The 16,759-nt window shown below is 40.3% G+C and overlaps 2 protein-coding genes across 2 annotated transcripts; one reads left to right on the plus strand and one right to left on the minus strand.

The window, feature by feature from the left end:
* Positions 1-692: 692 nt before the first annotated feature.
* On the minus strand, positions 693-2,663 carry LOC121239215 (mogroside IE synthase-like). The gene is made up of 2 exons (XM_041136379.1): positions 1,993-2,663; positions 693-1,498 (listed from the first exon to the last, which is right to left on the minus strand). The coding sequence occupies exons 1-2, from the start codon at positions 2,641-2,643 to the stop codon at positions 776-778; spliced, it is 1,374 nt and encodes a 457-aa protein (XP_040992313.1). The 5' UTR covers positions 2,644-2,663; the 3' UTR covers positions 693-775.
* Positions 2,664-8,829: 6,166 nt separating this feature from the next.
* On the plus strand, positions 8,830-15,319 carry LOC121239463 (UDP-glucuronate 4-epimerase 6-like). The gene is made up of 3 exons (XM_041136711.1): positions 8,830-8,871; positions 8,969-9,215; positions 14,594-15,319. The coding sequence occupies exons 1-3, from the start codon at positions 8,830-8,832 to the stop codon at positions 14,962-14,964; spliced, it is 660 nt and encodes a 219-aa protein (XP_040992645.1). The 3' UTR covers positions 14,965-15,319.
* Positions 15,320-16,759: the final 1,440 nt, after the last annotated feature.

The following is a 16,759-nucleotide window of genomic DNA, read 5'->3' on the forward strand; positions in this document are numbered from 1 at the left end:
TTATCACTCTCATTCTTGAATCTTGTACAAGGATAGTGAATGCGATTCCACATTGAGAAAGGAGATGTACATAATGGAATCAAAAGTGATGCGTTGCTATCAAAAGTGATTGGGATGGACCTCCAAATCCACTTACCATTGATTCCTCACTCACTCACAGTGATGGGACTTTTGTGAGCCATCTTTTAGGATGATTCCCCTGAAACCAGACTTTCGTGAATCTCTTAAAGCACTACAATTGCTACTAGTATTGCCTCCAAGTCAGCTCCACGCAAGGCCTCCTCTGCGCAAGACTCCAACTCAACATCGCAACAAGATCTTCAATTATCCTTGTCAACAGAATCCTCTAGAGTAGCTTCTCTGTAATTCTGTTTTGACCTTTTTTGTGAATTGTATAAAGGAATCTTTTCTGTTTTATCGATACCTAGCTGGGTCTAGAAGCACTAACGCACACCACCTGCTTGTTGGTGTGCCCAACTGGTGCAGTGCTCATTTGTTCTTTAAATAGGCCTCTGTATTCAGAATATTTCTTAAAGACCAATGAAGATACAGGTCTACTTTCAATCTCCGAAGGACAAACTAAAAGCTCGATGCAATTTTCTTCTTTAATTTGTCCAAATATCAGCTGATGGAAGCTTGTCAAACAACAAACAGGCGTGCATCAAAGTGGAATATATAATTTGAACACGACGACAGCTAAAGACAGGTTTTGAGCAATTATTTAATCAACAGAAACATTACATTCCTGTTTAGACTGGTCCGAACCGACCGCAACTTAGGACCGAACCAATGTAGCTACAAATTCTTCAATGTTTTTGTCAGAACTTCCACCTATGTCAACAGCCTCTTTTGCTAATTTCCTCCATTTGAAGGCATTTTTCTTAATCTCTTTCCCTCTCTCTCCCTCCATTATTTCCCTTATGCAATGCTCTGCTGCTTCTCGCCTGACTAAACCTTTCTCATCAACCGGAGCTTTAAGTCCCATCTTCCAAAAATCCATAATAAACTTTGCATTCGTGCTTTGGTCTGTCCATTGTGGCATTGCCACCATTGGAACACCGAAGCTCAGGGCCTCCAACGTAGAGTTCCACCCACAGTGTGTCACAAAGCATCCCACTGCCTCGTGTTCTAAGACCTCTAACTGAGGACACCAGTGAACCACAAATCCCTTCTCCGACGTCTCCTCCACAAAGTTTTTGGGGAGCTTTGCCTCTTCTGAGGCCCTGACCACCCACAAGAAATAGCTGTTGCTCATCCTCAAACCCCAAGCTAGTTCTTGCATTTGCTCAGCTTCAAGAGCGGCCAAACTCCCGAAAGAAACATAAACAACCGACTCTTTTGGACGATCATTTAGCCATTTCAGGCAAGCATCGGTGTTTGGTTTGAAGATGCTGAAACCATAGTCTTTGTCATCTTCAAGCCGCTTGTCTAAGAACATAGATGGAATAGTTGGTCCCACAGTCCTCATTGGCCATATCTTGGACATCCAATCCACAGCCTGCGTAGAAATTAGCCATATTTGGCAATCAACAGGTGTTCTTAAAATTTTTCTAACTTTTCTTACAACTTCATTCTCAAACAGTTACTCAATCATAACAACTCTTCTATTTCAAATTTTAAACTTTTTATTTAATTATTAATCAAATATAAAAATTAATACAATTTTTACAAATTCTAAAACAAAAATAATATAAAACAATCATATTTAAATAATTTTTTAATTTTATCAATCAACTTTCATAAGCTCCAATACAACATTTATTTTTATTCACAAACTTTGATACAATGTAAGTTACTTTTATTCAAACAAATTTTGAAAATATTTTTTAAATCCACACATAGCCCAAGTAACCGATCAACAGTTATAAGCCTAAAAATCATCTCAAATCCAAATGAAACAAGATCGTTAAAAGAAGGAAAACAAAAACAAAAGTTCAGGGACTGATGATTTATAAGCCCCGCCCCGCCCAGTTAATTAACATGCTTAATTACCTCTTGCTCCAGCTCATAAATGGTGTTGCAAAGGATCGAATCAGCTTTCTCAACATTAGAAAATTGCCCCACAAACATCTCCAAGCAACCTGGGTACGATCCTAATTTATAAATGAAGGACGGCAGGTCCTGAGGTTCAAGAGGTGGCAAACCAGGAAGCTGCAAAACTTCTGGTTCTGAAAGAGGGAGTTTCAGCTCTCCTTTGTGAACATGGTAGTATGTAATATCAACGGCACAAGATTGAGTGAAAAACGCAGCCCCGAATAACCCAAATTTTTTGGCTACGTCTAGAGCCCATGGCAAGAAAGGATCATAAACAATACAGTCAACCGGGCAGCCTGAGATAGAAAGTTTCTCGAGGAGCTCGGTCAGGGTTTGCGAACCGACTTGCGAAAAGCGCTCCAAATAAACCTGGACGTTCTCGGCTCGCGCTATCCCGCCTTCGTCATAGCCATCGGAGATGGTCTCGAGCGTAATGGAGCTTGCTTCTTTTTGTATGTCCTTGGAGATGAAGTAGGTGGTAACCAGCGTAACTTCTACTCCTCTGTGCCTCAAACGCTTGGAGAATTCCATCATAGGATTAATGTGTCCTTGAGTTGGATAGGCTAAGATTAAACAATGAGCTCTGCAGGCACTCGTCTCCTTCTCCATTTTTGGACACAGAATTTGAGCGTTTGAGACATCTCTGTTCGAGTTTGTTTTATAGGAAAATCTATTCATCATCTCAATTTTTATTTTTTATTTATTATTTATAATATAATATTAAATAATAAATTTATAAATAAAATATAATAAATAATTTTTAATATCTAATATTATATTATAAAATGATGAAATAATAATAAAAATTAATATGATAAGTAATATTATTCTTATTTTATTGAGTTTACAATAATTATATGTAGCAATTTTTTTTTTTTTAAATAGACTTCATTTCATTTCATAAATCAAAATTACAATTATAACTTATAAATACTGAACTACAAATCAAGCTACGCATCTATTCTGAAGCACCTCAGCACATAAATTTATTTATGACGGATATAATTTCTATAAAACTCTCTCTTAACATAGAGATTTATAAAAACAAAACTAAATGATCTCTTCTTTTAGAGAAGAGAAGCACTAACTCCCTCAATCCTTTCAAACAAAAAGAATACATGATTCTGCTACTATAGACAATAAGTCTAAAATAACCTATTTCTTTTTTATTAAAAACTAAAAAACTACAAACTACAAACAAAAAACACATTAAAAAAAAATACAAAAACACAAAAAAATAGCAAGTGGGCTGGCCGCCCCCTTCTACTTTTCCTTTTTTTTTCTTTTTTCTTTTCTTTTCTTTTTTTTCTACTGTCTTCTTCTACCGTCTTCTTCATTTTACATAGCCCGTCACCCCCCTCCGCTGCTCTCTCCTAAGCCTATCTCCTTCTCTGCTACCGATAAGTGACCGATTTGCAGCACATGATAATTTAAAATATTAAAAAATAAAGAATAAGAAAAACAAAGAGAGAGAGAAACTCATTTTAAATTTTAATACTTCATTCCAGTGTCCCTCCCTCATCTCGCTCCCTCCATCTTGTACGGAATCAATGAGTTCGTTCGACGCCATCCTTTCGTCTGCACGGTAGAGATCATTTTCTGGCAAAAGCCTTCATTCCTAGCCCACTCCCTTCCCGCCTCCCTCGCTCCCACACGAATCCGAGCTGTAAGTTTTGTTTTCTTCCATTTTTTGTTTACATTTTAGACTAGTCATTACTAGATATTGTTGTGGTCTGTCTTTGATGTAAAAAAATGAAATATTTTAGTTGCTACTTTTTTGAATGTTAAGGTTATCCTATTGCAGTCCACCTATTTGTGATAATGAACCTAAAGGTTGGTTGAAAAAAAATCAAATTATCGAAAAGTTTCATGTCCAAAAATTATTGGAAAACCTCCACTGGGTGCCTATAGGGGATAGTGCAATTGAGTTGATTTTGTCCATCCATGGGTTAGGTTGCATTTCTAGATTGAACTGTGCATACCATCTCATCTATACTGTCCATCCATGGCTTAGGTTGCATATTTCTAGATTGAAAATGTTGATGTACAACACAAATCATGTTTTTCCCCTTATGTTGCATTTCTATACTCTGGCTTTGTTTTAAAGTCGGTTGGATCTTTTTATATTTATTCGAATGTTGGTCTTGCAATGGATTCCAACATAAATCTCTCGGAGAATGAATATGATAAGGCATTATTAACTCCTCAATGAAACCAGTGAAGAACCTAAGGTCGGAATGACATTCTGAAGTTCGGTCTTACTATATGAAGTATGCCAAGCATAAGGGGTTTGGAGTGCATAGAAAGGAATTCTAAACAAGGAGAAGATGAGAATGTCATATGGTTTACCTTGGTATGTGCGTGTCAAGGCACATCAAATAGTAAGACTACCAATGTTCTCAAGCCAAGACAAATAGAGAAGTTAGGGTGTATGGCTAGGATTAATGCGACTTTGAATGATGAAGGTAAATATACCCTGACTAGCTTAAACTTGGAGCACACACACATTTATAGTCTAGGAAAGACAAGACATTTTAGACGCTTTAAGAAGGTTGATGCTCGTGTGGCTAAGATGCTTGAAATAAATGACGAGGCATGAATATGAATGGCAAAAAATTTCAGGTCTCTACTTGTTGAAGTGGGTGATTTCGAGAATGTGCCATTTGAGGAGAAGGAGTGTCGAAACTATATTGAAACTCACCTCGGGTTGGAGGTGCTGAAGCTCTACGTAACTACTTTCGACAAATGAAAAAAAAAAAATCCAGATTTTTACTATGAGATGGATGTGGACGATGACTTGAGCTTAAATAATGTGTTTTAGGCAGACGCCTGAAGTAGAGATGCGTATCAATCATTCGGGGATGTCATTACATTCGACACAACATACCTGACTAACGCCTATAAGATGCCTTTTACACCCTTTGTGGTGTAAACCATTATGGTCAAACAATCCTATTCGGGTGTGGATTGATATCCAATGAGGATGCACATACGTTTGAGTTGTTGTTTGAGTCATGGTCGAAGTGTATGAACGACCAATCACTATATGTAATCATTACAGACCAAGACAAGGCAATGCAACTTGCAATTTCGAGGGGTTTCCAGCATTTAGGCATCGATTTTGTTTGTGACACATCATGAAAAAACTTCCTGAGAAGTTTGGGTCACATTCTCGATATGAGGAGATGAAGAGTACTTTACAGAAATGTGTGTATGACTCTTTAAGCGAGCAAGAGTTCGAAGAACGTTGGTGCAATTTTCTTGATACTTATGACCTTCATGAGAACATGGTTGGAATCAAACATAGGAATATGTGTTTTTAGGTGCCAGGCTATGTTAGAGACACATTTTGGACTGGAGTGTCAACCACACAATAAAGTGAAGGCATGAATGCATTTTTCGATGATTACGTTAACTCCAAGACCACTCTAAAATAATTTGTTGATCAATGCGATTTAGCCCTTATGAGGAAGGTAAAGAATGAAACCATTGCTGATTTCAATTCATTTAACACAAATATTCCTTGCATTAGTCGCTATCCTGTTGAGAAATAGTTTACAAAGCATACACTTGCCAAATTCAAGGAGATACAAGACAAATTGCGAGGATTTTTATATTTGACTACCTCTTTTCTAGGATGTGAGGGTGCAAAATATACGTTTGTAGTTGCCGATGAGATTTAAGTGAGTGATGAATTATTAAAACGTGCAAACTACATTGTTTCCTTTTATGAACATACATTGGAGGTTAAATGCAATTGCAAGTTGTTTGAGTTTAGGGGTATATTGTTCAAACACGCTCTTCATATCCTGACTCAGTTAGGCAAGGGGGAAATACCACCGCAATACATCTTGGATAAGTGGAGGAATGGTATAAAGTGAAAATACACATTTGTCAAGAGTAGTTATGAGGCAAGTAGCAACCCTAAGGGACAAAGGTACGATAGGATCTAAAATTCATTCTATGAACTGTGTTTAAGTGCTGCAAAGACCGAGATCAGGTGTCTGAAATTGATTAGTCAAATAAAGCAGTGGAAGCAAGAGCACCTTGAAGACGATTCAAGATGTGCTAGTAAAAGCAATGATCTAGCTACATCCATGGAGGGCACTACAAGTAGAGTTTTAAGTCTGTTGATAGTTCGGAGTAAAGGAAGACCACCGTCAAAGAGAAAAATACACCTAGTTAAGAAGGCTCTTAAGAAACCTAGTACGAAAAGGAGATTGCACTGCGGCGAAGTTGAGGTTCCTTTCTTGATAATTTAAAAAAATTCAGTTCCATTAAACACATCAATTCTTTTGTCAATTTAATGATACATTTTTATATTTATTGTCCTGCACAGCGGAGTAGTAACTTATCAATAGAAGTTAGAGCAGATGACTGCAATGTCAGCGGCACACTACATGAGGCTGCTCAAACCCAGGATACTTCCCCTTGTTTATTGTTGTTTAGTGTATGTATATAACTAGACAAAAAAAAAAAAAATGAAAATCATGACAAGTGATTGAAATGGCGATATGATGAACAAACTCAACTTTGGATACATGCACCCGATTATTTTTCTGCTCCTTCGACTACTCCTCTGTTGCAGGCAATGTAGCGGATAGCCTTGTTATGATTTCACTCAACTTGGTTTTTTTTAATAAATATGTACAATATTCTGGTTCTTTCTAGGTTTTTTTATTTACCATTGAAAAAGTCAAGTTGGTTCTTACTACGTCTATTTATGCCTACAATTTACACATGGTCAGGTTTGGACAAATAACTAAGTTAATATTGGTATAAGACCGACTGCTCCTTCATTGCAAGTAATGTGGTGGCTTGCCTTGTTATGATTCCACTGAACTTGTCATTTTCTAACCAACCAACTTATGGTTTAGCAATTTTTAAATAATAGTGGTGGTTTTTTATGGTTTTAATTCCTTTTGGTGTATTACTATGTTTTATTCCTTTAGGTGCAACCTTTTCGAATGCATCTCTCGGACCAGGATGATAATTTACACCCTTATAGATGGTTATTGATGGTGGCATCTACGATGATCAACACCCTTTGGTATGGAAGCTTTAGTAGTTGAAAGTGATGATAGGCACAACTGATTGTGTTTTAGTAGTTGAAATTGAGGCATAGCTGATTGTGTTTTGTTAAAAGTGTTTGTACATAATTCTGTTAAAGAGCAAAAGGAACCAAACACGAAGTAAGGAGTTTATTGTGAATGTTTTCTTCTCCGGACAATACAGAAAATGAAATACATGCTGAACACTGGAATGTATTTTTACAAATTGGTTCTTTTATTTTGCTTAGCAAAGAGATGGAATGTATTCTGAAGTCAATAGTACTGGATCGATTTTTTTCAGTGCATGCACCTGTTGGCAGAAAGAACTGGATTGTCACAAGAAAAACAGCGCCACCATAGGGACTATCATTTGGACCAATTATGGTTGCTTGCCAATGAAACATGTACTTAGCTCAAAGAGTTGGCATGTTGAGAATCTGAGGTTGTACACTGCAAATTGTTTCAAAATCCATCCAAAGGAAAACGGAAGCAATATTCTATCCACAATGAAAATTTTGTATTATTCATTTCCAAGGTAACTTTTTGACAAGCAAGTTGCGTCTTGTACTGTAATGCTTCAACAAAATCTCCAAGCAATTTGAACTAGAAAAGCCGAGGAAGAAGAAACTATATGGTTTAAAATGTATTAAATCAAAAAATGAACATTATCATGTCTACACGAGGAATCAGTTGGGTTTTAGAGTTAATGCATAAGTTAAATCTAGTCTGAAACAGGAAAGCTGTGCGACTACTAGAACCAAAGTTATGCGTGTAAACTTTATTCTCTGGCACCCTACTAATATGCATTTTCAATTTTGTCTCGCCCCACGGCACGCCAATCACCTCGTCGTTCATCCATGTACATATCCCGGTGATAGTTCCTCTCCCTAACATCATGAGCCCAGCAGTGAAATGGTGTTGCTGGTGGAGTTGGAAATGGTGGCCTCCTATTAAATCATTTCATTTCATTGAAGAAGGCATTTCTTCCTCGATCCCTATGGCCTACTCTTGAACTCTACTTTCCTTGTAGTTCTTCTCAGTGAACAAACAAGTGGTCAAGAAAGAAATAAAATTAGAAAAAAAAAATCCAAACAGATTCATGAACAAAACAAGTGGTCACGATGGAAATAAAATTAGAAAAACAGAAAACAAAAATTCAAGATAGATTCACGAACGAAACAAGTGGTCATGGATTCACCTAGGTTTAAGGAACTAAATAGAAATCCAGACAGATTCATAAACGTTCAGATCAATCTTGCAAGAAAACCTAAAATAGAGAAGTGAAACTTAAGGAAAGAAACAGAGTAATTTCAATCGAGCGGGAGGCGTACGAAGGGGAAAAACTTAGATCTATGAATTTTTTCTTTTTTAAATATTTTATACTGGCCATTAAAAAAATAACATGTGGCATAGGTCAAATTTCGGTTGAATCTCTCGGTCCTTCTAGCATTTTCCTAAAAAAATTATGTTTCACCTGAAAATTTTTATTTATCATATTTTTATAATTATAGTTTCAACATTTTTTTACTTGCCATTAAAAGATTAATCCACAGGTATAATATAATAAAAGATTCAGTTCTTCTTTGGAATGGTCTGGCTGTTCCTTAGAGTTTAACAACTCCCAATAAAAGTAAGCCACGTATGAAATTCTATACTACATGTAGTGAATCTGGTCTCATTTAATAAAACCAACGGAAGTGTAAATTCCTTATAGAAAGTCACACCTCTTTGGAACTTCAACACCATGAACTTTGGGAAGAACCCAACCGCTACTGCACGACATCAGGTCCATCGCTGCCACAATCGAGCAACGCCATCGCACACACCAAGTGCCGTCGGCCCCACAAGCTCTTTCTCCCCCAAAAAGTTTCGTCACCCACTAGCCGGCAAGTCCCTACGCTACCACCAAGAAAGCCGGTGAAGAAATCGCTCACACCTACGACCATATCTACGAGCTCTCCCTCACTGGCTTAAGGTTCTTCACTGTGTATGGGCCTTGGGGTAGACTAGACATGGTGTACTTCTTCTTCACAAAGGACATCTTGCACGGTAAGGCCATTGACGTTTACCAGACACAGGGCGAGAAGGAGGTGGCATGTGACTTCACGTACATCGACAAAGTCATGAAAGGCTATGATAGGTCCCAACTTGTGATAACGTTAACGTAAAAGAATGCAAAAGAATGCTTTCTCTTCCGGTGAGAAATAAACCGTAATAGTTGAATAAATTATCTGATAATACTTGACACTTTCTGGGCTGCTTTAAGTAAGCCAAGCCGTTTACAATCATGCCGAAAATAAAGGAAAACTAGTAGCTAACTAACCGACTCAAACACGTAAACAGACACGTAAAACAGAGCATAAAACAGAACCCCAAAACAGAACATCAACGAAAAGAAAAACACGTAAAATACGTAACTCCACGTAACTCCTTGAAGACCCATTCCTACGTAATCAACTAACTCAAGCTTCCCACGTTCCCAACGTCCCTTACGACCCGTTCTCGTCTCTTGTTGCATGCGGCATACATGCAACGTAAACTGCATATTGATTACATACAGTTTATCCCAAATACTTGGGATTGGGTTTACGAAACCTCGTTGACTGCCGTGGCCTATCAATACTCCCCCCGTTTGGTGGATCCTTGTCCTCAAGGATCGTTGGTGAGAATTCACTCAGCAGTTTCTTTGTCTGTTCCCAGGTGGCGTCCTCCGGTGGTAGATGCTTCCATTGCAGTAGGCTCTCTTCAACCAGTTGACCTCCCTGTTTGACCCAGCGGTTGTCCAGAATTAATTGTGGTTCGAGTTCGACCACTCCTTCATCGGAGACTGGTGGCAACGTTGTCTGCTGTGGTTCCGTAAGGCTGTCATTTTCTTGGTATCGTTTAAGTAACGACACATGAAATACGAGATCAATGCGTGTGCCTTCCGGTAAGTCGAGTTTGTACGCGACTGGTCCGCATTTCTTCAAGATCACATAGGGTCCGTAAAAACGACTTGCCAATTTCTGATGGACCCTTTTGAAGGCTGTTTGTTGTCGGTAAGGATGGAGCTTCAACAACACCCGTTCGCCCACGTCAAATGAAATATCCCTCCGCTTGTTGTCGGCCATTTGCTTCATTCGGTTAACTGAGCTCGCTAAATTAACCTTCAATTGCTGAAGCAGTTCATCGCGAGTCATTAACTGCTGATCCACTTCGTGTACTGGGGACAGTCCGTCTGTGTAATATGGAATGGTGGGAGGCAGTCGTCCATACAGTGCTTGGAATGGGGTCATCCCCGTAGAAATATGGTAGGTAGTATTATACCAATACTCTGCCCAGGGTAAATAATAACTCCATTTACGCGGCCACTGGTGCACGAAACAACGAAGGTATTGCTCGAGGCAGCGATTGACGACTTCTGTTTGTCCATCGGTTTGTGGGTGGTATGCGGAACTGAGCTGCAATTTGGTGCCCGACATCTTGAAGAATTTCTGCCAGAATTTGCTGATGAAAATTGGGTCTTGGTCACTAATGACGGACTGCGGCATCCCGTGAAGTTTGATAATTCTCTCTACAAATTTGTCGGCCACTGTTTTTGCAGTAAACGGATGGGTTAACGCAAGGAAATGGGCTGATTTACTCAACCTGTCGACGACCACCATAATCGTGTCCTTGCCTTGAGAAACCGGAAGGCCTTCAATAAAATCTAAAGTGATGTCGTCCCAGACCCGGCATGGGATTGGCAGCGGTTGGAGGAGTCCGGCCGGAGCTATTGTTTCAGCCTTGACTTTTTGACATACTTCGCATCCTTTGACGTACTCCTGGACTGATTTATGCATTCCCGGCCAATAGAACTGCTGTCCCAATTTCTTATATGTGCGTAAAACTCCTGAGTGGCCGCCCACCTTCGTATCGTGCATTTCATGTAGCAATTTGCTACGTAAGGCTCGGTTGTCTGGAATGACAACTTTGCCTTTGAAGAAAAGTAGCCCCTGACGCCACAAATAAGGTCCCTCGGGATGACCCGTTGCCGTGCGACCCATTGACTGGATATACGGATCATTTGTTGCTGCCGTTTTAATGTCTTCCCATATACTGACATGCGGAATAAAAACGCTATGGAGAATGGGACTACCTGGTTTGCGTGATAATGCGTCGGCAGCAGAGTTTTCACGTCCAGGTCGGTAGACTATCTCGTAGTCGTACCCAAGGAGTTTAGCTACCCATTTCTGCTGCTCTGGTGTGGCAATCCGTTGTTCCAAAAAAAACTTGAGACTGCGCTGATCCGTTTGAATGTAAAATTTCTTGCCCAGAAGATACGGACGCCATAAACGTATAGCCTCTATGATGGCTAACATTTCCTTGGCATAAGTGGACCAGGATTTCTTCGTCACTCCCAGTGCTCGACTCATGAATGCCACCGGTTTGCCTTGTTGAGACAGTATAGCTCCTATGCCTTCCCCAGATGCGTCCGTCTCAATGGTAAATGAGTCCTTGAAATTCGGCATTGCTAATGTGGGAGTGGTTGTCATGGCCTGTTTGAGTGCCAAAAAAGCCACCTCTGCTTCATCATTCCAGCCGAATTGGCCTTTCTTCAAGAGGTTGGTAAGAGGCCGAGCTATAATGCCGTAATTTTGAACAAACTTCCGGTAATAACTGTCAAGCCTAAGAACCCACGTAGTGCTGAAATATTATTAGGCCGTGGCCATGCCACCATTGCGGCTATTTTACTCCTGTCCACTTCCACTCCTTGGTTAGTAACAATATGACCCAAATACTCCAGTTTCTATTGCCCAAAGGCACATTTACTAGCCTTAACAAAAAATTGGTGCTGCCTCAATATCTCCAAGGTTTGCTTTACATGCACTAAATGTGTGTCCCACGAAGGACTATAAACTAATATATCATCAAAGAAAACTAATATAAATTTTCTAAGATGAGGCCGAAAAATAGAATTCATAATGGCCTGAAAGGTAGATGGTGCATTGCATAAGCCAAACGGCATAACCAAATATTCGTAATGTCCATTATGCGTTCGGAAAGCAGTCTTAGGGATATCAAGAGGATTTACTCGTACCTGATGGTACCCAGCCCTCAAGTCAAGCTTGGTAAAATACGAGGCACTATAGAGTTCATCCAACATGTCCTCCACGGTGGGGATTGGAAATCGGTCTTTAATGGTTGCTGTGTTGAGTGCGCGATAATCTGTGCAAAAGCGCCAATTTCCATCTTTTTTCTTCACCAAAAGGACGGGTGATGAGAAAGGACTAGTGCTGGGTTGAACAAGTCCTGAGCTTAGCATTTCTTGGACCTGTTTTTCAATCTCCTCTTTTTGATAATGCGCGTATCGGTACGGTCGCACATTAACTGGTTCGGTTCCTTCCTTTAGAGGAATGTTGTGATCAACCGCGCGGATGGGAGACAAGCTTGAAGGTTCGGAAAATACATCAGAGTATTCCTGCAATACTGCTTGCATGCTTGGATGTATGAGGTCTTCTGGGTCCGCTTTGGTGACCGGTAGGCAAAAACCTAGGATAGTATGGCCTGGTCGAACGCCCTTGGATATTGCTTTAAGTGATGCCGCTTGAATATTTTGGCCATCGATCCCTATCAAACGTCTGGTCTGGTTGTCCCAGGAAAATTCCATGGTCAATCTTTTCTAGTTGCAAACCACGGACCCCAGTAGCTCAAGCCATTGGATTCCCAAGACTAAATCCAATCCTGTGAGTGGTAGAGAATAAAGAGTTAATGAAAAAGTTATGCCTTGCAGGTTTACTGGTACCTCATCGAACCTCCCATGGCATCTAAGATCGGCTCCGTTAGCTACCCGCACTGTGAATGCCTCAGTCGGTATCACTGGTAATCGTAGTAGGCTGGCCATACGCTCACTAATAAAATTGTGAGTTGATCCGCTGTCAATTAACGTGATAACATCGTGGGCACCGATCCTGGCAGCTACTCGCATGGTCTTGGGTGCTGTCCAACCTGTTAGAGCATGCAGCTTGATCTCTGGTTCGATAGTCCCCTCCTGGTTCTCCTCCACTAGTGGTTCTTCGTTTACGGCGTCACAAGTGCCGTTTTCGCCATCGTGACCTTCCAACATGAGGATTCGGGGCCCCTGACATTTATGTCCTGCAGTAAAATGCTCATTACAGTTAAAACACAAGCCTTGAAGTCGCTTACGCTGCATTTCTTCCCAACTCAAGCGTCTAATAGGGGCGGCCGGTGTTATTGGTGTTGTTCGGTTAACTGGAGGTAGAGCTAGGGGAGCTCGCACTGGAGGTGGAGGGCGTGTGAATCTCCGCTGTCTCGTTAGCTGGTCATCTCTCATGCGCGCGAAGCTGATGGCATCTCTCAACGTTTGAGGTTTAAACATTCGAATCCCGTCCGAGATTTCCGTTCGTAAACCACCCATGAAAGTTCCCACAAGAGCTTTTTGTGTCCAGCCCCTCACACGGTTGCCCAAGCGTTCAAATTCCTTCTGGTATTCACGCAAGGACCCAGTTTGTCTGACCCTCGAAAGGGCTTCATCGAAATCCTCGCACTCCGAAGGTCCAAAGCGAGCCCAGAGTTCCTCCTCAAAATCCAGCCACGAGAGCATGCGTCCGTCTTCCTGGAATGTTCTGAGAATCCACTGCCACCACTGGTTGGCTTCCCATTCCAAGTGGTAGGAGGCCAATAAAACTCTTTGTGCCTCGGGCGTATTCTGGAACTCGAAAAATTGGTTCACGCGATTGAACCACTCCGTCGGATCATCTCCGGCAAATCTGGGAAATTCAAGTTTTGCCGTTTTGGACATACCACCAACCGTCCTCCTTCGTGTCCGTCTCGGTGATGATGTCCGTGGATGGGATTCTCCTGGTTTGCAAGCAAGACATCGGAAAGGCGGTTGAGAGTTTCTTCTACATGACGAAGTCAGTCAGCCATACCGAGCTCCATCCGGTGTAACCCTTCTTGTACTCCACCCAATCCTGCTTCTAGCTGCTCGATTCGCTCCTTATTGGTTCCCATTAAAAAAATTTCAACCTGTCTCTGAGGCCAATGATAGGTCCCAACTTGTGATAACGTTAACGTAAAAGAATGCTTTCTCTTCCGGTGAGAAATAAACCGTAATAGTTGAATAAATTATCTGATAATACTTGACACTTTCTAGGCTGCTTTAAGTAAGCCAAGCCGTTTACAATCATGCCGAAAATAAAGGGAAACTAGTAGCTAACTAACCGACTCAAACACGTAAATAGACACGTAAAACAGAGCATAAAACAGAGCCCCAAAACAGAACATCAACGGAAAGAAAAACACGTAAAATACGTAAAATACGTAACTCACGTAACTCCTTGAAGACCCATTCCTACGTAATCAACTAACTCAAGCTTCCCACGTTCCCAACGTCCCTTACGACCCGTTCTCGTCTCTTGTTGCATGCGGCATGCATGCAACGTAAACTGCATATTGATTACATACAGTTTATCCCAAATACTTGGGATTGGGTTTACGGAACCTCGTTGACTGCCGTGGCCTATCAGGCTATTTAGAGGTGTTGGACACAACCAAAAAAAGCACTGGAAGCGGTAGGAAGAAGAGGGGACCGGCGCAGCTGAGGATCTACAACCTTGGGAACACGTCGTCGGTGCCGGTCGAAAAGTTAGTGTCCATATTGGAGGGGTTGCTAAGCACCAAGGCCAAGAAGCACATGATCAAGATGCCGAGGAATGGAGACGTTCCCTACACCCATGCCAATGTGACCATGACTTTCAGGGATTTCGACTACAAGCCCAGCATGAATTTGGCCACCGGATTGAGAAAGTTCACCAAACGGTGTGTCAATTATGGGATTAAGTCGAAGGTAAAGAAGGAAACCGACATCGGCAATGAGCATTCTAAAGAATCCGATTGATGATAATCATCTTCAAAACCAGAATTTTTATTTTTTGCCACTCAAAAATCCTGTTCTTTTTTCCTCATTTAATTTGATTAAGTTATTGTCATGGTCCTTAAATGTGTCGAATCAAATTGTTGAAGTTGTTCTTAATGTAAAATATAGGTATAGATTTGTTACAGGAGATGATCCAGTATAGAGAGAGACAAAGGGGAAGCTGTACGTGAGAGAGAGAGAGAGAGAGAGAGGAAAAGTGTAGATATGTGAACTGAGGGTTGATGCTATAATAATGTTGGTGGGATCTACTTGTCACATCATTTATCAGTTGTTATGCAGGCATATGGAAGCTGAAATGGGAGACCTACATGATAAACACCTATTGAATGAAAATTATTTGAGGGAGATCAGGCCGACTTGTCTCGTTTGGTTACACAGATGAGATGAGATAAAAATTAAAAGTTGAATAAAATATTGTTATAATATAATTTTTATTTTAAAATTTGAAAAAATTGAATTATTTATTATATTTTATATAGAAATTTGTAAAAGTTTTAATGATTATATCAGACCTTTCTCATTTATTCATTCTTCGTATTTCTTAAAAGAGCATTGCTACATAGCATCCACTGTAGCTGTGCACATATTGTACACACTACGTGGTTGCTTCTGGTCCATTTATTTATTTTTTGTTGCAAAACGCACAGATGGCTACCCGTCTCTCTCTCTTCCTCTCTCTCTCATCATCTCTTTAGCGTCTCTCTCATCATCTCTCTCTCATCAACAACTCTCTCTCTCGCCGGCTCTTTCTCTCTCCTCGACTCTCTCTCATCCCTCATTGTCTCTCTCTCTCCTCGACTCTCTCTCATCCTGGTCTCTTTCTCGTCTCCGCTCTCTCTCATCGTCACTCACACTCTCTCTCATCATCTCTCTCATCTCGGTCTCTCTCTCATCATCACTCTCTCTCTTATCTCAGTCTCTCTCTCTCATCTCGATCTCTCTCTCATCAGCTCGCTCTCAGTCGATTTGGGAGATGTATGTTGTAAGGTATTTTTTGTTATTTTACTTAAGCCACGTAATGTGTGCAGCGACTACTCCCACTATAATGGCTTCTTCCCAGATTTTTTCTTATTAAAAATGTCCGTAAGTGACTTCAGCGTACAATGCGTGGCAGGCTTGTCAAAAATGATAAAACATATATGCCTGTCCTTATCAATACCGACAGCCAACGGGAAAGTGCCTCTTTTTTTTTGGCTACATGGAAGTATTTTTGCATACCTAGCTCTCATAAATCTTTTACAACTCTTACAATATCTTGCAATCAACTAATATCAGCATATTTATTAAAAAAGAATTTTAATTTAACAAAATTACTCTTAATCTAATATGAATTCGTAAAATATTGCAAGAGAGTTCAGAGTTGTAGGTTAATAATTTTTTAAAAATATAATAGCTGGTGACCTTTTTATAGACGATGAACGGGTATCTATCTCAATAGAATGTTTACTTCTAAATTTTCCTTCTAGTAATCAACTGGAAAAAGAAATTTAAGGAAAATGAAAGATCAAACCTCAAGAGAAGCAAAAGCATTACCAAGTGGATTTGACTTTATTTACTCTCTCTCCTCCCCGAAGGTGTCTCCCAAACCTCCATATCCATCTCTTAAACATCCTCCCATTTACTTCCGGAGGGGGTTGGAGCTTTGCCGCCTCCTTCTCTCTTACTCTCTGATCTTTCTTGGAGCTGTCTAGTAGATTTTTTCAACTATTTTCTTGTTTTCCAATCATATCATAGAGAAATGCCGATTTATTGTTTT

Source organism: Juglans microcarpa x Juglans regia, chromosome 7D, assembly GCF_004785595.1.
Source record: "Juglans microcarpa x Juglans regia isolate MS1-56 chromosome 7D, Jm3101_v1.0, whole genome shotgun sequence".
Lineage (NCBI taxonomy): Eukaryota > Viridiplantae > Streptophyta > Magnoliopsida > Fagales > Juglandaceae > Juglans > Juglans microcarpa x Juglans regia.